General features: G+C 45.8%; 3 protein-coding genes across 3 annotated transcripts; 2 read left to right on the forward strand and 1 right to left on the reverse strand.

The window, feature by feature from the left end:
* The first annotated feature begins 4,063 nt into the window (after positions 1-4,063).
* LOC125535246 (uncharacterized) lies at positions 4,064-13,318 on the forward strand. The gene is made up of 2 exons (XM_048698295.2): positions 4,064-4,539; positions 13,216-13,318. The coding sequence occupies exons 1-2, from the start codon at positions 4,064-4,066 to the stop codon at positions 13,316-13,318; spliced, it is 579 nt and encodes a 192-aa protein (XP_048554252.2).
* A 443-nt stretch (positions 13,319-13,761) lies between these two features.
* On the forward strand, positions 13,762-17,461 carry LOC125525282 (putative F-box/FBD/LRR-repeat protein At1g78840). The gene is made up of 4 exons (XM_087533463.1): positions 13,762-14,001; positions 15,449-16,162; positions 16,264-16,407; positions 16,720-17,461. The coding sequence occupies exons 1-4, from the start codon at positions 13,762-13,764 to the stop codon at positions 17,101-17,103; spliced, it is 1,482 nt and encodes a 493-aa protein (XP_087389589.1). The 3' UTR covers positions 17,104-17,461.
* A 3,176-nt stretch (positions 17,462-20,637) lies between these two features.
* Positions 20,638-23,435, reverse strand: LOC125541163 (protein NRT1/ PTR FAMILY 8.3-like). The gene is made up of 5 exons (XM_048704628.2): positions 23,221-23,435; positions 23,003-23,102; positions 22,641-22,858; positions 22,022-22,560; positions 20,638-21,932 (listed from the first exon to the last, which is right to left on the reverse strand). The coding sequence occupies exons 1-5, from the start codon at positions 23,302-23,304 to the stop codon at positions 21,128-21,130; spliced, it is 1,746 nt and encodes a 581-aa protein (XP_048560585.1). The 5' UTR covers positions 23,305-23,435; the 3' UTR covers positions 20,638-21,127.
* Positions 23,436-24,360: the final 925 nt, after the last annotated feature.

Here is a 24,360-nt window from a genome sequence, read left to right on the forward strand (position 1 = left end):
TTAAGAATCCACTATTCCCGTGCCACTTTAATATCCCAATTTGGTTCCATTGCATATATCCATGTAGCTCATCGCGCTTTTTTATGGCGGAACTAAGATTTCACCCAATGGGGAAGCATGCATGGTTGTGCATCGGACAATATGACCAAAGGAAACAAGAGCTTCCTAGGTATATTGTGGTGAATGGTTGTAGTATGATGCATGTGGTTGATCCGATGAGAAGCATGATTTCCTCAACATTGGGCCTGATGATTTATTAGTGATACTCAATTTTTATATAAATCAAATTATGAGTGAACTTGTATTTTATTTTTATTTACGAATGTTTTTTTATGAATGCACATCTATAGTTGCTATCGTTGTTTCAGATTTAGCCAAGGGTTGAGATGTCTCTACTGTCTCCACTGTCTTTACTCAATGCCTTTTCCGTCTCATATCACCTCATCGATATATTGTGAAAGTAATAAATTAATAGAACAAAAATCACACCCATTTTCAGCCGTATGATTTGCATTGTTCTTTTTCCATTGATGGTGCGGTGCTTCGTAAACCATTCTGAAAGCGAATTCTCCATTTAACAGATACAAATCTTCGTCGTTGTGAAAATATCCTCGTGTAGTTTAAAACACGATTTACTAATTCTAACCTAGAAAAGCATTAACAAAATTTAACTCCCATGCCATTTGATTGTTCGTGAAAATGTATACAAATGTTTTCCATTTGATTGATTTATTTATTATTTTCAATTTTGAGGTTCATTTTATTTTATCCACACCCCGTGCAACAAGTCACTTGGGGTGAGCAACTGATGTTGCACGTTCGCATATTGACGCACAATTGCATGTCAATTTGTCACCCGTAACTAGAGTTGCACGCCCAACTGCTTTTCATTTTAAAAATACACGGTGACATTTTCTAAACACACATTGGACATTCTCTGAAGACATGTCAAATATTTTTCTAAGATACAAGCCGACATTTTTAAACTACATGGTGAAAATGTTATGAGCACACTTTTCTTTCAAAACATGTCAAACACAATCTAAAATCTAAATGCAATGTCCATATTTTTTTTAGATACGTTGAGCATTTCGTATGATATACAATGATTTTTTTTTACATACATCATGATCATTTTTTAAACACATGGTGATTTTTAGTTTATTTACCAAAAAATAGAAACATTTTATGATACATATACAATCACATTATAATACACAACGGATAAACTTTTTATGCATGACGATTATTTTTTTATACAGTACAATGGATATATTTTAGCACATGATGTTTTCTAAATATATAGCATGCACATTTTCAATACAAGTACACGTTGAACATTTTTAATAGAGAATCAACACTTTTCAATATATGGTGAAATATTTTGAATTACACTATGAATATTTTCTAAAAACACAATGAAATTTGAAGTACATGAGAAACAATTTTAAATTTTCCAATGAACATTTTCTTAATACACGATGAAAACTTTTTAGAAAGTGTTGACACATTTAGGAAAAATGGCCATGTAATTGTAGAACTTTATAACGCATGATGACCATTTTTATGTTACATGATAAAAATGTTTGAATTACGCCATGAATAATTTTTATTGCACGACAAACAAGATTTTAAATACATGATGATTTTTTTTCAATATGTGTTGTTGTAACATGATGAACATTTTTAGCACACATATAATATTTATCGAATACATGTGAACATTTATATTTTTTAGCTCATGTATTTTACCCAAAAGAATAAAAAATTGAAAATAAAATAAAATGTCATTACAACCCAAAAGGAAAAAGAAAAGAATAAAATAATAGATCGTTCACTCCCCTAGCATTTTTACAAAGTGTGTTGCTAACATTTTCTGTTTTAGATGAAGTGCGTTACTAGCCCTCTTTACTGACGCAAAAATACCCATGAAAATAGCAGCGCCCACCAGACTGTATACCCCGTGATGTGCAGCCCACCGACATGTTCATTCCCGGCTTCGTCAGCTCTCCATTACTGACTAGTAAATGCCACCTCCAACATTGCGATGTTCCATTAGGATGAAAGTACTTTTCATGCACTTGTCATGTTGCCCAAAGGCTTTTGCACTGTGTATGGAAATAAGGGGCATTTGGGAATTATCGGCGGAGAAGATGTTTAGATACACATGTGTTGACTGGTTTCTTAGTCTTCTAAGTCATTTGAGCCATATTACGTGGGACCAAATTATTTTCATATTTTGGAGAGCCTGACATTTGAGAAATGATCTGATTTTTGGTAAAAGAAAGAAATCTATCTTAGCATCCGCTACCTTTGTGGATAATTATTGGTCATCATTTGTTGCTCATGCCGTACCTCTTGTGGACACAAAAAATAAAGAAAAAGGTCAAATGCATGGATTGAGAACTGTTCCTAATTTGGCGGTGACCAAGATGGATTGGAAGGCCCCGCCTCCAGGTTATATCAAGATTAATGTCGACGCAAGTCCCATGGAGAGCATCAGCGCCACAAGTGTGGATGTGGTGGCTAGAGATTCTTCTGGGTATGTCATTATATCGTCTTGGGATTTCATTGGGTGCTGTAAAAGTGTGGAGGAAGCGGAGCTAAGGGCGTGTATTGCCGGTCTTTATATAGGTGCTATTATTGTTTTTAGTACTCTCCACAATTCTATAATTTTAGAGACTGAATGTGCGTTTGTTGCTGCATCCCTTGCAAATGATCTTTTTGACAGGTCAAATTTGCTCGATTTGAAGAACAAAGCAAGAAGTATCACTAAGCTGATTAATAGCTTACAAATCAACAAGATTAGCCGCTCGGCCAATGGGGTAGCACATTTAATTGCAAAGTTTTGCTTTGATAATAGATCGGATGGTATTCTTATTAATAATGTACCACCTTGTATGGTGAATTCTGTAATGAACGATTGTAACTCTCTTTTGGTTAATTAATATTAGAGGTGGTGTTCAAAAAAAAACATTGCAATGTTCCATTGGTCCACGTAGCAGGAGCATGCGAGCTCGTCCAACATATCACCTCTCTCCTTTTACCACTTTATCACTATCTGGCTCAATTCCTTCTCTCACAATGTTTCTTCGAACTCACTTTTCTTCTCTCTCCTCTAACTCAATAAGAATATTAGCCTTTTTTCAATAACAATATAATTATTACATCCTTATAGCCCGCTTATATCGAGAGTGGATTTTGGAACTTGTGCTCTATGGGGCTTGTTTTTTGAAAAAATTGAAAATCACATTTTAAAGTTTCAAAAATTCTAAGAAACACACATGGACATATAAATGTATACTACATTACTGTAATATTTCATGATGAAATAGGCTTTGGTGTGAGATGCACAAAAAAAAATTATGGACTTGGATAGAGAATAGTGCATGTGCTAGAAATATATGATTTTTTTTGTGTAGCTCTCATCAAAACTTATTTCATCACATAGATGTAGTATAAATCCCTAAGGTTCATGTTTTTTTTCATATTTTTCAAAACTTTTTTTTTGCGGGTGATATTTTTCAAAAACTTTAACATATGATTTTTACTTTTTTTTGAAGAGAGAGCTCCATGTCGCTCGAGCTGAACAGTACCTTAGTTTACTTGCACTCATGAAGTGAATTAAACAGTGGACCTCGAAATAAACAAAGCAAATTAAATACGTACTCCTAATTGATGGGCCCAAGAGCATACAGTTGCCAACATTTGGCCCGCCCGAAGCAGACACCACCACCGACCAAACCCTACATCTCCTCTCCTCACCGTCGCCGCCACTCAGAGCATCTCCAACAGGCGCGGCAAAACGCGCGCCCGCGCGGTAAAAGCAATTTTTCGCGCGTGTCGGTTGGTTCCGCGCGCTTCAGCGATGGCGGGAAGTAACCGTGCGCGGGAAGCGTTTGCGCGCGCGGGGGAGAAAGCGGCAGGCGGCCCAGTAGATTCGGCGCGCCGCTTCACGCGCGCCTATAAAGTCCCGCGCTTCGCCACGCGCACAGAATAGCCACGTGCCCTCCTCCTCGCAACCTCGCCGCTTCGCCACTTTCTGCGCCACCATCGCGCCACCATGTCGTCGCGCCGCCGGGGTGCTTCGGACTTCCGCGGCGTCCGCGAGCGCCCCAACGGCTGGTACTCCATCAAGATACGGGCCGGCGACGTCTGGCTCGGCCTCGGGACGTTCCGGAGCGCGCGCGAGGCGGCCCGCGCGTACGACGCGGCGGCGTGGCGCTTGGAGAGGCCCCGGTCGCAAATGAATTTCCGGGACGTCTTCACACGCGAGGAGGCGCAGCGCGTCGCCCCTCCGCCGCGTCTCATCACGGACATGGACCGTGCCGACCACTCTCGGCGGCAGCGCCGTCTCCTCGTTGCCGAGGAGGACGAACGAGCCATGGCGGAGTGGCGCCGTCGCCACCCAGAGGACGTCGACGCCGAGCGTGCCTACTGGGTGGAGAGGACGGCAAGGCGCCGCTCGGAGCGGGCGGACCGGCGTCAGCGGAAGGCAGTGGCGAACGAGCAGTGCGACATCATCTCCGCAGGTGGGAGGTGAAGGAAATATACCCTAGAGGCAATAATAATGTTATTATTTTATTTCCTTATATCATGATAAATGTTTATTATTCATGCTAGAATTGTATTATCCGGAAACATAATACTTGTGTGAATACATAGACAAACCAAACGTCACTAGTATGCCTCTACTTGACTAGCTCGTTAATCGAAGATGGTTATGTTTTCTAACCATAGACATGTGTTGTTATTTGATTAATGGGATCACATCATTAGGAGAATGATGTGGTTGACATGACCCATTCCATTAGCTTAGCACCCGATCGTTTAGTATGTTGCTATTGCTTTCTTCATGACTTATACATGTTCCTATGACTATGAGATTATACAACTCCCATTTACCGGAGGAACACTTTGTGTGCTACCAAACGTCACAACGTAACTGGGTGATTATAAAGGAGCTCTACAGGTGTCTCTAAAGGTGAATGTTGGGTTGGCGTATTTCGATATTAGGATTTGTCACTCCGATTGTCGGAGAGGTATCTCTGGGCCCTCTCGGTAATGCACATCACATAAGCCTTGCAAGCATTACAACTAATGAGTTAGTTGCGAGATGATGTATTATGAAACAAGTAAAGAGACTTGCCGGTAACGAGATTGACTTAGGTATTGAGATACCGACGATCGAATCTCGGGCAAGTAACATACCGATGACAAAGGGAACAACGTATGTTGTTATGCGGTCTGACCGATAAAGATCTTCGTAGAATATGTAGGAGCCAATATGAGCATCCAGATTCCGCTATTGGTTATTGACCGGAGACGTGTCTCGGTCATGTCTACATTGTTCTCGAACCCGTAGGGTCCGCACGCTTAAGGTTTCGATGACAGTTATATTATGAGTTTATGAGTTTTGATGTACCGAAGTTAGTTCGGAGTCCCGGATGTGATCACGAACATGACGAGGAGTCTTGAAATGGTCGAGACATAAAGATTGATATATTGGACAGCTATATTCGGACACCGGAAGTGTTCCGGGTGATTTCGGAGAAAACCGGAGAGCCGGAGGGTTACCGGAACCCCCCCCCCCCGGGGGAGAAGTAATGGGCCATATGGGCCTTAGTGGAGAGAGAGAGGGGCAGCCAAAGGTGGGCCGCGCGCCTCCTCCCCCCTGGTCCGAATTGGACTAGGAGAGGGGGGCGGCGCCCCCCTTTCCTTCTCCCTCCCCACTTCATTCCCCCTCCTAGTAGGAGTCCTACTCCTACTAGGAGGAGGACTCCTCCTTGGCGCGCCATAGGGGCCGGCCGGCCTCCTCCCCTTGCTCCTTGATATAACGGGGCAGGGGGCACCCCTAGACACATAAGTTGATCCACGTGATCATATTCTTAACCCTGTGCGGTGCCCCCTTCCACCATAATCCTCGATAATATTGTAGCGGTGCTTAGGCGAAGCCCTGCGACGGTAGTACATCAAGATCGTCACCACGCCGTCGTGCTGACGGAACTCTTCCCCGACACTTTGCTGGATCGGAGTCCGGGGGTCGTCATCGAGCTGAACGTGTGCTAGAACTCGAAGGTGCCGTAGTTTTGGTGCTTGATCGGTCGAGCCGTGAAGACGTACGACTACATCAACCGCGTTGTCATAACGCTTCCGCTGTCGGTCTACAAGGGTACGTAGATCACACTCTCCCCTCGTTGCTATGCATCACCATGATCTTGCGTGTGCGTAGGAAATTTTTTGAAATTACTACGTTCCCCAACAGTGGCATCCGAGCGTAGTTTTTATGTGTTGATGTTATTTGCACGAGTAGAACACAAGTGAGTTGTGGGCGATATAAGTCATACTGCTTACCAGCATGTCATACTTTGGTTCCGCGGTATTGTTGGATGAAGCGGCCCGGACCGACATTACGCGTACACTTACGCGAGACCGGTTCTCCCGACGTGCTTTGCACAAAGGTGGCTAGCGGGTGACAGTTTCTCCAACTTTAGTTGAACCGAGTGTGGCTACGCCCGGTCCTTGCGAAGGTTAAAACAGCACCAACTTGACAAACTATCGTTGTGGTTTTGATGCGTAGGTAAGATTGGTTCTTGCTTAAGCCCGTAGCAGCCACGCAAAACTTGCAACAACAAAGTAGAGGACGTCTAACTTGTTTTTGCAGGGCATGTTGTGATGTGATATGGTCAAGACATGATGCTAAATTTTATTGTATGAGATGATCATGTTTTGTAACCAAGTTATCAGCAACTGGCAGGAGCCATATGGTTGTCGCTTTATTGTATGCAATGCAATTGCGCTGTAATGCTTTACTTTATCACTAAGCGGTAGCGATAGTCGTGGAAGCATAAGATTGGCGAGACGACAACGATGCTACGATGGTGATCAAGGTGTCGCGCCGGTGACGATGGTGATCACGACGGTGCTTCGAAGATGGAGATCACAAGCACAAGATGATGATGGCCATATCATATCACTTATATTGATTGCATGTGATGTTTATCTTTTATGCATCTTATCTTGCTTTGATTGACGGTAGCATTTTAAGATGATCTCTCACTAATTATCAAGAAGTTTTCTCCCTGAGTATGCACCGTTGCGAAAGTTCTTCGTGCTGAGACACCACTGATGATCGGGTGTGATAGGCTCTACGTTCAAATACAACGGGTGCAAAACAGTTGCACACGCAGAATACTCAGGTTATACTTGACGAGCCAAGCATATACAGATATGGCCTCGGAACACAGAGACCGAAAGGTTGAGCGTGAATCATATAGTAGATATGATCAACATAGCGATGTTCACCAATGAAACTACTCCATCTCACGTGATGATCGGACATGGTTTAGTTGATTTGGATCACGTAATCACTTAGAGGATTAGAGGGATGTCTATCTAAGTGGGAGTTCTTTAGTAATATGATTAATTGAACCTAAATTTATCATGAACTTAGTACCTGATAGTATCTTGCTTGTTTATGTTTGATTGTAGATAGATGGCCCGTGCTGTTGTTCCGTTGAATTTTAATGCGTTCCTTGAGAAAGCAAAGTTGAAAGATGATGGTAAAAATTACACGGACTGGGTCCGTAACTTGAGGATTATCCTCATTGCTGCACAGAAGAATTACGTCCTAGAAGCACCGCTGGGTGCCAGGCCTGCTGCTGGAGCAACACCAGATGTTATGAATGTCTGGCAGAGCAAAGCTGATGACTACTCGATAGTTCAGTGTGCCATGCTTTACAGCTTAGAATCGGGACTTCAACGACGTTTTGAACGTCATGGAGTATATGAGATGTTCCAGGAGTTGAAGTTAATATTTCAAGAAAATGCCCGGATTGAGAGATATGAAGTCTCCAATAAGTTCTATAGCTGCAAGATGGAGGAGAACAGTTCTGTCAGTGAGCATATACTCAAAATGTCTGGGTATAATAATCACTTGATTCAATTGGGAGTTAATCTTCCAGATGATTGCGTCATTGACAGAATTCTCCAATCACTGCCACCAAGCTACAAGAGCTTTGTGATAAACTATAATATGCAAGGGATGAATAAGACTATTCCCGAGCTCTTCGCAATGCTGAAAGCTGCGGAGGTAGAAATCAAGAAGGAGCATCAAGTGTTGATGGTCAACAAGACCACTAGTTTCAAGAAAAAGGGCAAAGGGAAGAAGAAGGGGAACTTCAAAAAGAACAACAAGCAAGTTGCTACTCAAGAGAAGAAACCCAAACCTGGACCTAAGCCTGAAACTGAGTGCTTCTACTACAAGCAGACTGGTCACTGGAAGCGGAACTGCCCTAAGTATTTGGCGGATAAGAAGGATGGCAAGGTGAACAAAGGTATATGTGATATACATGTTATTGATGTGTATCTTACTAATTCTCGCAGTAGCACCTAGGTATTTGATACTGGTTCTGTTGCTAATATTTACAACTCGAAACAGGGACTACGTATTAAGCGAAGATTGGCTAAGGACGGGGTGACGATGCGCGTGGGAAATGGTTCCAAAGTTGATGTGATCGCAGTCGACACGCTACCTCTACATCTACCTTCGGGATTAGTATTAGACCTAAATAATTGTTATTTGGTGCCAGCGTTAAGCATGAACATTATATCTGGATCTTGTTTGATGCGAGATGGTTATTCATTTAAATCAGAGAATAATGGTTGTTCTATTTATATGAGTAATATCTTTTATGGTCTTGCACCCTTAAAGAGTGGTCTATTCTTATTAAATCTCGATAGTAGTGACACACATATTCATAATGTTGAAGCCAAAAGATGCAGAGTTGATAATGATAGTGCAACTTATTTGTGGCACTGCCGTTTGGGTCATATCGGTGTAAAGCGCATGAAGAAACTCCATACTGATGGGCTTTTGGAACCACTTGATTATGAATCACTTGGTACTTGCGAATGGTGCCTTATGGGTAAGATGACAAAAACACCGTTCTCCAGTACTATGGAGAGAGCAACAGATTTGTTGGAAATCATACATACAGATGTATGTGGTCCGATGAATGTTGAGGCTCGTGGCGGATATCGTTATTTTCTCATCTTCACAGATGACTTAAGCAGATATGGGTATATCTACTTCATGAAACATAAGTCTGAAACGTTTGAAAAGTTCAAAAAATTTCAGAGTGAAGTTGAAAATCATCGTAACAAGAAAATAAAATTCCTACGATCTGATCGTGGAGGAGAATATTTGAGTTACGAGTTTGGTGTACATTTGAAACAATGTGGAATAGTTTCGCAACTCACGCCACCTGGAACACCACAGCGTAATGGTGTGTCCGAACATCGTAATCGTACTTTACTAGATATGGTGCGATCTATGATGCCTCTTACTGATTTACCGCTATCGTTTTGGGGATATGCTCTAGAGACGGACGCATTCACGTTAAATAGGGCACCATCAAAATCCGTTGAGACGACGCCTTATGAACTATGGTTTGGCAAGAAACCAAAGTTGTTGTTTCTGAAAGTTTGGGGCTGCGATGCTTATGTGAAAAAGCTTCAACCTGATAAGCTCGAACCCAAATCGGAGAAATGTGTCTTCATAGGATATCCAAAGGAAACTATTGGATACACCTTCTATCACAGATCCGAAGGCAAGACTTTTGTTGCTAAATTTGGAAACTTTCTAGAGAAGGAGTTTCTCTCGAAAGAAGTGAGTGGGAGGAAAGTAGAACTTGACGAGGTAACTGTACCTGCTCCCTTATTGGAAAGTAGTACATCACAGAAACCAGTTTCTGTGACAACTACACCAATTAGTGAGGAAGCTAATGATAATGATCATGAAACTTCATAACAAGATACTACTGAACCTCGTAGATCAACCAGAGTAGGATCCGCGCCAGAGTGGTACGGTAATCCTGTTCTGGAAGTCATGCTACTAGATCATGATGAACCTACGAACTATGAAGAAGCGATGGTGAGCCCAGATTCCGCAAAATGGCTTGAAGCCATGAAATCTGAGATGGGATCCATGTATGAGAACAAAGTATGGACTTTGGTTGACTTGCCTAATGATCAGAAAGCAATGGATCTTCAAGAAGAAGACTGACGCTGAAAGTAATGTTACTGTCTACAAAGCTCGACTTGTCGCAAAAGGTTTTCGGCAAGTTCAAGGGATTGACTACGATGAGACCTTCTCACCCGTAGCGATGCTTAAGTCTGTCTGAATCATGTTAGCAATTGCCGCATTTTATGATTATGAAATTTGGCAAATGGATGTCAAAACTGCATTCCTGAATGGATTTCTGCAAGAAGAGTTGTATATGATGCAGCCGGAAGGTTTTGTCAATCCAAAGGGAGCTAACAAAGTGCGCAAGCTCCAGCGATCCATTTATGGACTGGTGCAAGCCTCTCGGAGTTGGAATAAACGCTTTGATAGTGTGATCAAAGCATTTGGTTTTATACAGAATTTTGGAGAAGCCTGTATTTACAAGAAAGTGAGTGGGAGCTCTGTAGCATTTCTGATATTATATGTAGATGACATATTACTAATCGGAAATGATATAGAATTTCTGGATAGCATAAAAGGATACTTGAATAAAAGTTTTTCAATGAAAGACCTTGGTGAAGCTGCCTACATATTGGGCATCAACATCTATAGAGACAGATCTAGACGCTTAATTGGACTTTCACAAAGCACATACCTTGACAAAGTTTTGAAAAAGTTCAAAATGGATCAAGAAAAGAAAGGATTCTTACCTGTGTTACAAGGTGTGAAATTGAGTAAGACTCAAAGTCCGACCAATGCAGAAGATAGAGAGAAAATGAAAGATGTTCCCTATGCTTCAGCCATAGGCTCTATCATGTATGCAATGCTGTGTACCAGACCTGATGTGTGTCTTGCTATAAGTCTAGCAGGGAGGTACCAAAGTAATCCAGGAGTGGATCACTGGACATCGGTCAAGAACATCCTGAAATACCTGAAAAGGACTAAGGATATGTTTCTCATATATGGAGGTGACAAAGAGCTCATCATAAATGTTTACGTTGATGCAAGCTTTGACACTGATCCGGACAATTCTAAATCGCAAACCGGATACGTGTTTACATTAAACGGTGGAGCTGTTAGTTGGTGCAGCTCTAAACAAAGCGTTGTGGCGGGATCTACATGTGAAGCGGAGTACATAGCTGCTTCGGAAGCAGCAAACGAAGGAGTCTGGATGAAGGAGTTCATATCTGATCTAGATGTCATACCTAGTGCATCGGGTCCAATGAAAATCTTTTGTAACAATACTGGTGCAATTGCCTTGGCAAAGGAATCCAGATTTCACAAGAGAACCAAGCACATCAAGAGACGCTTCAATTCCATCCGGGATCTAGTCCAGGTGGGAGACATAGAGATTTGCAAGATACATACGGATCTGAATGTAGCAGACCCGTTGACTAAGCCTCTTCCACGAGCAAAACATGATCAACACCAAAGCTCCATGGGTGTTAGAATCATTACTGTGTAATCTAGATTATTGACTCTAGTGCAAGTGGGACACTAAAGAAAATATGCCCTAGAGGCAATAATAATGTTATTATTTTATTTCCTTGTACCATGATAAATGTTTATGATTCATGCTAGAATTGTATTATCCGGAAACATAATACTTGTGTGAATACATAGACAAACCAAACGTCACTAGTATGCCTCTACTTGACTAGCTCGTTAATCAAAGATGGTTATGTTTCCTAACCATAGACATGTGTTGTCATTTGATTAATGGGATCACATCATTAGGAGAATGATGTCGTTGACATGACCCATTCTATTAGCTTAGCACCCGATCGTTTAGTATGTTGCTATTGCTTTCTTCATGACTTATACATGTTCCTATGACTATGAGATTATGCAACTCCCGTTTACCGGAGGAACACTTTGTGTGCTACCAAACATCACAACGTAACTGGGTGATTATAAAGGAGCTCTACAGGTGTCTCCAAAGGTGAATGTTGGGTTAGCGTATTTCGAGATTAGTATTTGTCACTCCGATTGTCGGAGAGGTATCTCTGGGCCCTCTCGGTAATGCACATCACATAAGCCTTGCAAGCATTAGAACTAATGAGTTAGTTGCGAGATGATGTATTACGAAACGAGTAAAGATACTTGCCGGTAACGAGATTGAACTAGGTATTGAGATACCGACGATCGAATCTTGGGCAAGTAACATACCGATGACAAAGGGAACAACGTATGTTGTTATGCGGTCTGGCCGATAAAGATCTTCTAGAATATGTAGGAGCCAATATGAGCATCCAGGTTCCGCTATTGGTTATTAACCGGAGACGTGTCTCGGTCATGTCTACATTGTTCTCGAACCCGTAGGGTCCGCACGCTTAAGGTTTCGATGACAGTTATATTATGAGTTTTGATGTACCGAAGTTAGTTCGGAGTCCCGGATGTGATCACAGACATAACGAGGAGTCTCGAAATGGTCGAGACATAAAGATTGATATATTGGACGGCTATATTCGGACACCGGAAGTGTTCCGGGTGATTTTGGAGAAAACCGGAGAGCCGGAGGGTTACCGGAACCCCCGGGGAGAAGTAATGGGCCATATGGGCCTTAGTGGAGAGAGAAAGGGGCAGCCAAAGGTGGGCCGCACGCCTCCTCCCCCCTGGTCCAAATTGGACTAGGAGAGGGGGGGCGGCGCCCCCCTTTCCTTCTCCCTCCCCACTTCTTTCCCCTCCTAGTAGGAGTCCTACTCCTACTAGGAGGAGGACTCCTCCTTGGCGCGCCATAGGGGTCGGCCGGCCTCCTCCCCTTGCTCCTTGATATACGGGGGCAGGGGGCACCCTTAGACACATAAGTTGATCCACGTGATCATATCCTTAGCCGTGTGCGGTGCCCCCTTCCACCATAATCCTCGATAATATTGTAGCGGTGCTTAGGCGAAGCCCTGCGACGGTAGTACATCAAGATCGTCATCACGTCGTCATGCTGACGGAACTCTTCCCCGACACTTTGCTGGATCGGAGTCCGGGGATCGTCATCGAGCTGAACGTGTGCTAGAACTCGAAGGTGCCGTAGTTTCGGTGCTTGATCGGCCGGGCCGTGAAGACGTACGACTACATCAACCGCGTTGTCATAACGCTTCCGCTGTCGGTCTACAAGGGTACGTAGATCACACTCTCCCCTCGTTGCTATGCATCACCATGATCTTGCGTGTGCGTAGGAATTTTTTTGAAATTACTACGTTCCCCAACAGGAGGTCGTTCTTCACCTCGGACGATGAACGTTGGGACGACATATGGCTCTCAACCTCGGACGACACCGACGAGAATGATGATGGTGATGGTAGCGACTTGGAGTAGTTTTCTATCTATGTATGCCGTAGTAGTTTGTATCTATCTATCTATGCTGTAGTAGTATCTATCTATCTATGTATGTCGAACTATCTATCTATCTATGCCGTAGTAGTTGCACCGATGTAAAATATCTTTGTATCGTTTTTTTATCTATGTAATTTTAATTTAAAAAATATTGTAGAATGAGTGCGCGCTGCATTTTACCGCGCCTGCTGAAGCTGCGCGTGCGCGCGGCTTTTCAGCGCGGCTGCTGGAGCAAACGCTGCGCGCCGCGCCAAACCAGGCGATGGGCGCGCGCCAAATCCGTTTTTACCACGCGGCGCGTTGGGCGCCTGTTGGAGATGCTCTCATTCACAGACACCTCCTTGCTCCTCACTCGTCGCTCGCCTCTCCGCCCGAAACCTTAGCCGGGCTCCTCGTGCTCTGCTCTCCTCCCGCCGCCGGCGGCCATGGACGCGGAGCAGCTCCTGCCGTACATCTACACCTGCCTCCCCGAGCCGCCAGTCTCCCACACCGCCCGCCTCGCCGCCCGCCGTACCGCCCCCTACCACGGCGTCGACCGCATTAGCGGCCTCTCCGACGCGCTCCTCCACGACATCGTCTCCCGCCTCTCCTTCAAGGAAGCAGCGCGCACCGCCGTGCTCGCCACGCGCTGGCGCTGGGTCTGGCTCTCCGCGACGCTCGTCCTCGTTGATACCCACCTCCTGGAGTAAATGGCACCGGCGGTCCGAGAACTTGCGCTGCGGATGCACTTAAGTCACGGTACTTGCAAAGCGAAGAAACCCGTCATAGAACTTGCATTACGGGTGCAGATAGGTCACACAGGTCATCTGAACCGGCCAGCTGTCCGGTTTTCTCCCTCTAACGGTCAAGCGCGATAAATTTGTTCACGACTTTAAAAATATATGTGATTCGTGACTTTAAAAAAATGTTCGTGAACGATAAATTTGAAAACTATTTGTTCACGACTTTAAAAAAATGTCCGCGAACATTTCAAAAAATATATTCGTGACCCACGACTTTAAGAAAATGTTCGTGAACCATAAATTTGAAAACTATTTGTTCACGACTTTAAAAAAATGTTCGCGAACGTTTAAAAAAATATATTTGTGATCCGCGACTTTAAAAAATTGTCCGCGAACGATAAATTAAAAATAATTGTGATTAGTGACTTTAAAAAGATGTCCAGGAACGAAAAATTTGAAAATGTTTTTGAATGATAAATTTAAAAATGTTCGTGAATGATTAATTTGAAAACTATTTATTGACGGCATTAAAAAAAGGTCGAGAACGATAAATTTGAAAAATATTTTTGATTCGTGAACAATTTTTTTAAGTTGTGAGCATTAAAAAAATTGTGATTCACGACTTTAAAAAAATTCGCGAACGATAAATTAAAAAAAATTATGATTCGTGACTTTAAGAAAATGTCCATGATTTTTTTTGAAAATGCTTGCGAATGATAAATTTGAAAATTTGGTGAATGATTAATTTGAAAACTATTTGTCCACGACTTTAAAAAAATTTGAGAACGATAAATTTGAAAAATATTTGTGATTTGTGAACATTTTTTTAAGTTGTGAACAGTTAAAAAAATATTTGTGATTCGCCACTTTAAAAAAAGTTCGCAAACATTAAATTTGAAAAGATTTATTAAAAACATTTGTGACTCGTGATTTTAATAAATGTCCATGAATGAAAATTTTGAAAATGTTTGCGAACAATAAATTTGAAAATGTTCATGAAGGATTAATTTGAAAAATATTTGTTCACGACTTTAAAAAATGTTCGCGAATGATAAATTTGAAAAATATTTGTGATTTGCGAACATTTGTTTTAAGTGGTGAACATTTAAAAAAATGGTTGTGATTCGCGAATTTAGAAAAAAATTCTCGGACGATAAATTAGAAAATATTTATTAAAAATATTTGTGATTCGTGACTTTATAAAAATGTCCAGGAACGAAAAATTTGAAATGTGACCTATCTGCACCCGCAACGCAAGTTTTATGACGGGTTTTTCTCGAAAATAGAACAGGCCGGTTCAAATGGCATATGTGACCTATCTGCACCCGCAATGCAAGTTTTATGACGGGTTTTTTCAGTTACAAATACCGTGACTTAAGTGCACCCGCAGCGTAAGTTCTCGGACCGCCAGTGCCATCTACTCCTCCTGGACCACTGGCCCCCGACCCGCGCCGACGCGCTGGCCGTCTCGGCCGCGGTGTCGCGCGCCCTCGCCGCTCACCCCGGGCCCTTCCGCTGCGTCTACCTCCTCTGCACCCCCATGGACGCGTGCCACGCCAAGCTCAAGCGCTGGCTCCGTCTCATGGCCGCCAAGGGCGTCCAGGAGCTCGTCCTCGTCAACCGCCCCTGCCCGCGCGAGGTGAATCTCCCCGGCACGCTCTTCCGCATCGCCACCCTCACCCGCCTCTACGTCGGCGTCTGGAAGTTCCCTGATGTGGCCTGCCTCGGCGACGCCTCCTTCCCCAACCTCCGCGAGCTCGGCATCTTCGGCGTCGTCATGGAGGATGGGGACGTCGAAGCCATCGTCGCCAGCAGCCCCGTTCTGGAGATCCTCAACATTCAAGGGAGCGTGAAGGGGTTGGGCCTCCGCCTCGTCAGCCAGAGCCTCCTGTGCGTGCAGATCTTCGATTCCGTGATGGAGAGCGTCGTCATGGCGGACACCCCGCGCCTCAAGCGGCTCATCCTGTACAAGGTTCGGCGATCTCTAAACCCTGCCAGTGGCTTGCGCACCGGGATCAACATTGGCAATGCCCCCAACCTGAAATCGTTCGGGTACCTGGAGCCAGGAAAGTGCGCCCTTGAGGCCGGCGGCACCATCATCATGGTAGATCACCTATCTAAACTTTCCATTTGTTCAATTGGCAAAGATGTTCAATTCAATGTCTGATCTTTCTTTGTTGAATAATTGGGCGCATTCCATTCCAGCCTGGGATGAAGCCAAGCGCAAGCACTATGTTCACAAGCGTGACTACGCTGAGCCTGAATGTGCGTTTTGGAGTCCATGATGATGCCAAGATGGTGGCCACTTTCCTGAAGTGCTTTCCTAATGCGTCGAGTCTGCATATCAGGGTACTCATCTTCATCACCACCTACTATAAGCTCCTAGCATTATATACAATGAAAGAAATAGTGTGCCATTGCAAAACAGCGCCGTCCTTAAAATACACTATTAGCATTCTATATTGCGTTCTCGCTTCATTCACTTGCTATTAGTGAGACATCGTACATTGGTTTATTTAGCAAGACATTGCTTAGAATGGTTTAGCATGCTATTAGCAGCGCTACTATCTTTTCAGTTATTATCCATCATCTTTTTAGTGTTGCTGCTGCAATGCATAATTCATCAGTAGTTAACTGTTCACTGACTTAACCAATCTGCAGTGTGAAAGATGTGATGAACCCACTGGCAAGCTCGAACTTAATAAGTTCTGGGATGAGGTTGGCCCTATCGTGAGCATTATGTTGCGCGTCGAGATTATGACTATCCGTGAATTCAGAGGGGAGGAAGGCAAGATGGCTTTTCTCAAGTACTTCCTGCAGAACGCAAGGGTGCTGAGGCATGCGGTGTTCATCTTCCGCAATCCTGATTTATCTTCAATTTCAAGGGCGAAAGGGCGCTCCATAGCGGGGAATCTGACTAATTTGACATGGGGCAGTACTAAAGACTGCGGATTCATGGCGTATGGGAGTTCAGATCCTGAAGGAGGCAGACCATGTTGCTTCAAAACCGGAGCAGATTTTTCTTGTGACCCTTTTTGCTGGTGAAGTTAAAAGCACCAACATGTTTCATCATCCAAGCTTAATGTCCGTTGGAGTGGTCAGTGTTCTTTTGCAACATCGTACAAGCGATCGTTTTGGGCAGTGTTCTTGGTTCTAGCATGGTGTTTTGGGCAGTGTTCTTGGTTCTAGCATGGTTAGCTTGAAGTGTTGAGGTCAGTGGCGCTACTATTCATGGACTATTACTCCTATGCATATGTCAGCATGTGTTTTCTTTAAGTAGATGAATGCTGCTTTAGCTTCTGCTGGGCTTATCTTGGTAGTGATGGTTGCCTGATAAAACCAGACTGTAAAACTGGATGTTGTTTGGCTTGAATGAAATGGGGTATGGTGAAAAGCCCTGACGTTCGCATGCATGAGCCTTGTTGAAACTAATCCCTTTGGCTTAAGTAGTGGGTATGGTTTGATAGAACTTACATATACCTATATAATAGGTACTTCCTCCGTTCCAAAATAGATGACTCAACTTTGTACAAGAGGGAGTACGTGCTAAGCTAGCGTGATGGACTATCAATACTCCTTATGCATGCCAGTATGTGTTTTGTTTAAGTAGATGGTGAAAGTTGATTTAGCTCTGCTGGTTTTATCTTGGTAGTGATGGTCTGATGGTTGCCTGATAAAACTAGATGGTAAAACTGGATGTTGTTTGGCTTCAATGAATTGGGACATCCATATTTCAACATTATCAATGTTTGACTACAGTACTTTCAAAACGATAAATCCTGGAGCTACCCATGTAAACCCTTTTCCCACATCCACGACTTGTCACTTGGCTGTGAAATCTTCCTCTAGCTGCTAGTACTACACAAGAGTTAATGCTAGAGCAATGCTACAGTGGAGCATGCATCATCCGTTCAAAGACTGCAAGTTTGTTGCATCATATCATCACACAAAACTATTGCTGATCTTTTTTGAGGCATTTCTCTATTATTGATGAATTGTTGATTGTCTTGGGCACCATAAACCGCGGGCTGCAAGAAAAATCTCGGCCCACGGTGATGAACAAAAAAGGAATTTTATGAATCATTGAGCGTTTTTACACATTGACGAACATTTTTTTATTTTGCTACAAAAAAATGTTCACGGATTTGGGAAGAAAAGAAAAAAAGAAAAAAGAGAACTCAAGAAAAACAAAAGGAAACTAAACGGGACATGGGCCGGCCCATACGAACGCCCACCGCACCAGGGGGGTGCGCGCCAGGTCGCTCAGCGGCGCCCTATGCGCCATATAGGAACCCGCGCGCAAGAGCTATGTCTCGCCTGTGGCACTTCCACTTATGGGCCGCTTCCTGGAAGCGGTTTTGAGAAGATTCTATAGACCGGTTTTAGAAGCTTCCGCGTGGGCTTTTTCCCTTCTTTGTTTCTGTGAGATGGTTTTCCACTTATTTTCATTGTGTTTTTTGGGGGGTTTCGTGTTTGTTTGTTTTTACTATTTTTTTTCAAATACATGTTGATTTTTCTAATACAGGTTGAACAATTCTCGTATGAACCCTGAATAGTTTTTAGGAATGCGCTAAAAAAATCAAGTACATGTTGAACATTTTTGAAATGCACACTGAATAATTTGTATACATGTTAAACATTTTATAGATACACAATGAACATTTTCCAAATACACGTTGAGCATTTTTTTGAATGCATATTAAACACTTGTCAAATGCACATTGAACATTTTTTAAATACGCGGTAAATATTTTTTTAACACACATTGAATATTTTTTATAAATGGCATGAATATTTTTTTAAACGTGTGAAACTTCTTTAAGTGTTACGATTTCCGTGAAAGCTATGAAGCATTTTTCCACAATCACACGAACAAATTTGTACATTGTACAAATATATATATTTAATATGTCACAAATACAATTTTGTAACGCATGAATATATTTTAAATGTGATGATTTCTATGAATGTTATGAACATTTTAAAAAGACTAGATAATTGCCACTGCCTTACGACGAGGGCATAAATATTCCCACTTAACGGAACGAGGCGGAGCGCGCGGATGCCGCTGCCATTGATGCCCTCCTACAGGTGGAACCGGACGTCTTGGACTTGAACCGGGCGGCAGAGGCTCAACTCGATGTGGAGCGCGCGGATGCCGCTCTCATCGAATCACTACGTCGTTGTGATACACACCCTCTACGGGCCAACGTTGTTGAGCCCGGCCACCGCCGTGATGCTACTATCTGCTGAAGCAAGGCCGGGGAAGCACTTGGAGGAGCCCCGATAGGTCTGCAGGGTCGTCGGGCTCGCGGACCACCACCCCTCTATACTCCGCCAGCAGTGATGGCTCCGACTCCGACTTGGGCTTGAGTAGGGGGCCGCCAGAGCCTGTCCCAGGCTCGGGCTTGGGCACGAGTAGGGGCGCGCGCAAGCTCGTCCTGGGCTCGGGCTTTGGGACTAGCAGGGGCGTCGTGGGAGCTCGACCTCGGTCCGGCTTTGGGATGCTCAGGCCGGCGTCGCGGACTGTAGAGCTCGTCCCCGGCGTCCCTGGCTCCGGCTTAGGAACGCTGAGGCCCCTCCTGCTGCTGGCACCATCGCCGCCTCCTGCAGATGTGGGTGTGGCCCGCGGTGTGGATCGAGCCGTGGTCCGCGGCGGCGAAACCCGGTCACCATCGTCCAGACCGAGCTGCTCGCGGCACACGGCCATGAAATCAGGGAAGGATTGTGACCGGGTTGGCGTCGGACTGTAGAGCCCGTCCCAGAAGGCGTACCTCTCATCGATGTTGTTCTGTGACGCTGGGTAGCAGCCGTCGTAGTGCTGGATGCGGGCGGCGTTCTCCTCCATCAGGATCTCCGACCACCGCTGGTTGTTAGGCGCGTAGCGCTGCTTGGACCGCTCCTTCGGCGGCAGGCTTTGGCAAAATTCACGTAGTGCGCGCAGAATGGTCGGCGTGCCGACGCTGGGGACATGCTCCACCGTAAGGCCCTCTATGCACAAGTGCTATCCGACCGGCAGGTGCGTGTCCGGCGGCACCATGATGCCGCGGCAGCCGAGGAGCGACGTCTCGTCGACCTGGAGGGTGCGCTGCATGCCGAGAATGAAGAGCGTGTGTCGTCGTTCCAGGCCGCTACTTCCCACCCCACCATCGTGCCTGGCAATTTTTTGCGGCTACGAAAGGGGAGACATCTAGGGTTCAGTGGACGTGGCTAGGGTTTGGTGGAGGCACACGACGAAGAAGGCTGTGGGGCAGCGATGGGAGGGGAGGGGATTGTGACAGGAGTGGGTGAACACCGTTGTGCCGTGTGGCTATAAAGTGCATTAATAGGCGTGTTGCGGGCACGCCGGTGACGCTGCTCCTCGCATGGGAAACCGCATGGTGCGTACTCGCCGGTGTGAAACTGCCGACGTGACCACGATGTGACTACTCATGCATGCGAGCAAGCACACGGTCAATTGTAGAGCGCCACCTGGCACGATGTGTCAACCCACACGTCAGTAATAGCGCCGGCTAGCAGTCAACTCCCTTTGACCAACGACAAACCCCCGTTTGGGCATTGGTGAGGATGGGTGGTGCGGTGGACGGGAAAAGTGAGAAAAAGAGTTTGCTTGGGCAAAACCGAGCAGGACTAAGCAATGAGGGGCACAGAAACAGAAATTCCTTGTGCTTATGTGCTTCTCACAAAAGCGAAATTATACTTCCTAAAAAGGGAAAACACTGCCTATGCTATTGCGAGAAGCAAAACTATGCTTTTCGAAAAGGCAAAAACTTAGTTGTGCTTCTAAAATTAAATGAAAAAGCATGACTGTGTTGGGGCCCCGCATCAATAATTATCGAGCTGAATTGGGGCTGCCAAATGCTCATCGAACGGTCCTAAGGTCGTTTGGATCTAAAACTAAAATCCGAACGTTCGGAAATTAGAAATTTCGTTTTTTTGAAATGGTTCACTATTCTTGATCTTTCTTCAGGCATTTCTCTTTCGCTGATGAATCGTGCATTTGTCTTGACCTCTTGGCATCATGCACCGTGGGCTGCAAAAAATCTCTGCCCACGGTGAAGCAAAATTATCAACCTTTCCTGGATTTGTACTTCCTGGCGCAGCTCCCGAACGCTATTAGATTGAGGCAACCAAGTCCGGCCATCATCCAGAAGAAGCGATCCAGGTGACCCTCATTCAGGTCGTCGGGGATCCACCCCGGCGCGCCGCCAGTCGCCGTCGCCCACTGCACGGTCGTCAGTAGGAACGAGCTAAGGTAGCCGCCGGCCGCTATTGCAAGGAGCCCGAGCGCCGTGCACACGGTCTTCATCGCGGCCGGCGCCTGGCCGTAGAAGAAGTCGAGCTGCCCGATGGTGGTGAGCACCTCGCCCACGCCCATCAGCGCGTACTGCGGCGCCTGCCATAGCACGCTCGTCGAGTTTGGCGCAGCACGGAGGCGCGCCGTCTCTAGAAGCGCTGCAGAGGCCATCGCGAGCACGGGCATGGCGAGTCCGGCACCGATCCTCTGCAGCTCCGAGATGCCTTTCTCCCTCCCGGTGAGCCTCCTGGCAGCCGGAACGAAAGCCCGGTCGTAGAGCGGGACCAGGAGGATGATGGTGAGTATATCGAAGGTGGACATGGATGCCGGCGGGACGCGCACGGAGCCGACGGTGGCGTCCATCGCCATGCCTTGCTCGACGAATGTCGACGTGACCTGCGCCGACACGGCATAGAAGAACACGACGGACGCCCAGAGCGGCAGCATCCTCACGAGAATCTTGAACTCCTCGACCTGCGTGACGACGCAGAGTCTCCACGGGCTGGTCCGCGCTGGCGCGGCTGCCGCCTCCACCTCCTTGTCCGAAGCCACGAGAATGGCGGCCTTGTCGAAGAATCTGATCAAGCAAGCAGCATATCAGTCATTCAGTCTAGTGGTAACCAAGCACGCGACGCGAGGTAAACTCAGAGGATTGTAGTAACTGACTGGAGATCGGTGGTGTGGTCGATCCTCGGAACTCCGGCGAGGCCGTCCTCCAGCATGCCGTAGAGCAGAGAGCTATCGGCCGGAAGCTCGATGCCGCACTTTCTCACGGCAGCGACGACGACCTGGCACACTCGGATGAGCGGGCTGCCGCGGGTACGCTGAAATCTATACGTCCGCAACGCCGCAACCAGGCAAGACAGGCCGGCGGCCAGGACGACCGCTGGGATGGTGAGGCCCAGTGCCCAGCCGCAGTGATCCTGCACCCACACGATGGCCGTGCTGGATATGAGCGACGCGCAGTTCATGTTGAATATGTACCAGTTGAAGAAGGAGCCCTTGGTGGCGCGCTCCGACGGATCGCCGTCGTCGAACTGGTCGGCGCCGAAGGACATGAGGCACGGCCGGAGGCCGCCCAAGCCAATGGCGATCATGTAGAGGCCGAGAAACAAGACGAATTCCTGAGACGGCACAATGTTGGACGACACGATGTTCTTGACGAGCAGCGGCAGGTACGCTGAGAGAGCTGTCATCAGCATCCCCTGCAAGCGAAAACAGAGAGCTGTCAAAGTCTAATAATCTTGCAGAATTCAATTCAAGTCAGGATCAGGCAAAAACTTACTGCGACGCCGATGAAGCAGGAGACGACCATGGTGCGGTACCTTCCGCAGTAGGAGTCTGCGACGACGGCGCCGCCGAGAGGCATGAGGAAGCAGGTGGCCTGCCAGGTGGACACGTTCCTCGCCGCCGCGACGTTGCTCTGGCCCAGGACGCCGGTGAGGTACGTGATGAGGTTGAAGGAGATGCCGTGGAAGGCCAGGCAGTAGCAGAACTCGGTGCCTGCGTGGCACACCATCGATCAAACTAAATTAACCATCACGCAGAGACACCATCGATCCAAGATTAAAACTGAACTAATCATCATCACACAAAGAATTTTATTACTAGTACCGAGAACAGGTGAATAAAGAAGAAATAAATTACCAAGAATTGAGCGGCACGCGCGCCATCCACCCGTGCGATTCTTGAGCGCCGGGTTCCCGTCGAAATCAAGGGACCCGTCGGTGGTGTACGCCTCCGCCGCCTGCAACGGCGATCCCCACCAAAGTTAACAGCGAGACATCATCCATCTCAGGGGTTGAAATAATACACAGGCGAAAGGGAGAAAGAAAATGAAGGAGGCAAGGCTAGGGGGACCAGACCTCGGCGGGAAGGCCGGCAAGCAGGGCCACCGTGTGCTCGCCGGTGGAGGCCATGGCGGGAGCTTGGGAGCGTACACCTGTCATTTGTAAGATGCTGCAATTGGGCCGTGCAGGCAGCCTCGTCCTCTAAGCTGGCCCCATGTTGTTGGCATAGAGAAAATTTCCGCAGACTATAATTAAAACAGCAAGAGCATCTCCAATGGGACAAGGGGAAGCGTTTGTGTAGACTCTTAGGCCTCTTTTGGTTCATAGGATAGGATTATCATAGGAATAGGAATCTTGTAGGAAATGGGATGACGTGTATCTCAAATCCTATAAATAGGAATAGGAAACAAGATGTCATTTGGTTGACACCAAAGGAATTTTTCCCATTGAGTCTAGGCTCTTTTTTATTTTCCTATGAAATGTGGAGGATACGAACCAATCCTATATACGAATAGGAATCCATTCCTATGAACCAAAAGGCTCTAAAGGAAAAAATCTTATAAGAATCCTATCCTCTAAAATTCCTATGAAATTCCTCTAAACCAAAGGAGGCCTAGGAAAGATTAAATATCACAAAACTGCTCCTGGACTCGGTCCAGGGCCAGGGCAAGAGGGTGCTGTGGACCAGCATAGGCGCGATGCTATGGTCCCTGTGGCTGACATGCAACGAACTTACCATTGAAGGACAGCTCCCGACGCATCCGGCTAATATTATCTATAAATGCTCTTTCCTCTTGCAGCAATGGAGTCCGTTGGTGAAGCCGAAGGACGCTGATCTCATGAAGCATGCCCAAGTCTGTATTCACCAGGTTTACGTTGCGGCTAGGGAGCCGGTGGTGCCAGCCTGAGGGTGGGCACTTGTTTTTGTTTTGGCGAGTCAGCGTACTCAAGGCCATGGACTTCGGCCTTGTAATAATTCGCGCAGTCAGGCTCTGAACCTTAAGCTTCCTGTTTCTCGCGTAGCTCTGGCTTTTGTCTCGAACTTGTAATGTCCGTGGTTAGCTACTCTGCCTGTTCCGATATGGGCTTTATTAATTTAAGGCCGGACGCTCCCAGCGTCTACGTTCTAAAAAGAATCACAAAACTAGAAAATATCTAAGCGGCCTAGCTTTTAGCACCAGACAAATAACTTCAACAGCTCCTGTAAAAAAAATT

Source organism: Triticum urartu, chromosome 7A (assembly GCF_056163025.1).
Source record: "Triticum urartu cultivar PI428250 chromosome 7A, HENAU_Tu73, whole genome shotgun sequence".
In the NCBI taxonomy this organism is placed as follows: domain Eukaryota; kingdom Viridiplantae; phylum Streptophyta; class Magnoliopsida; order Poales; family Poaceae; genus Triticum; species Triticum urartu.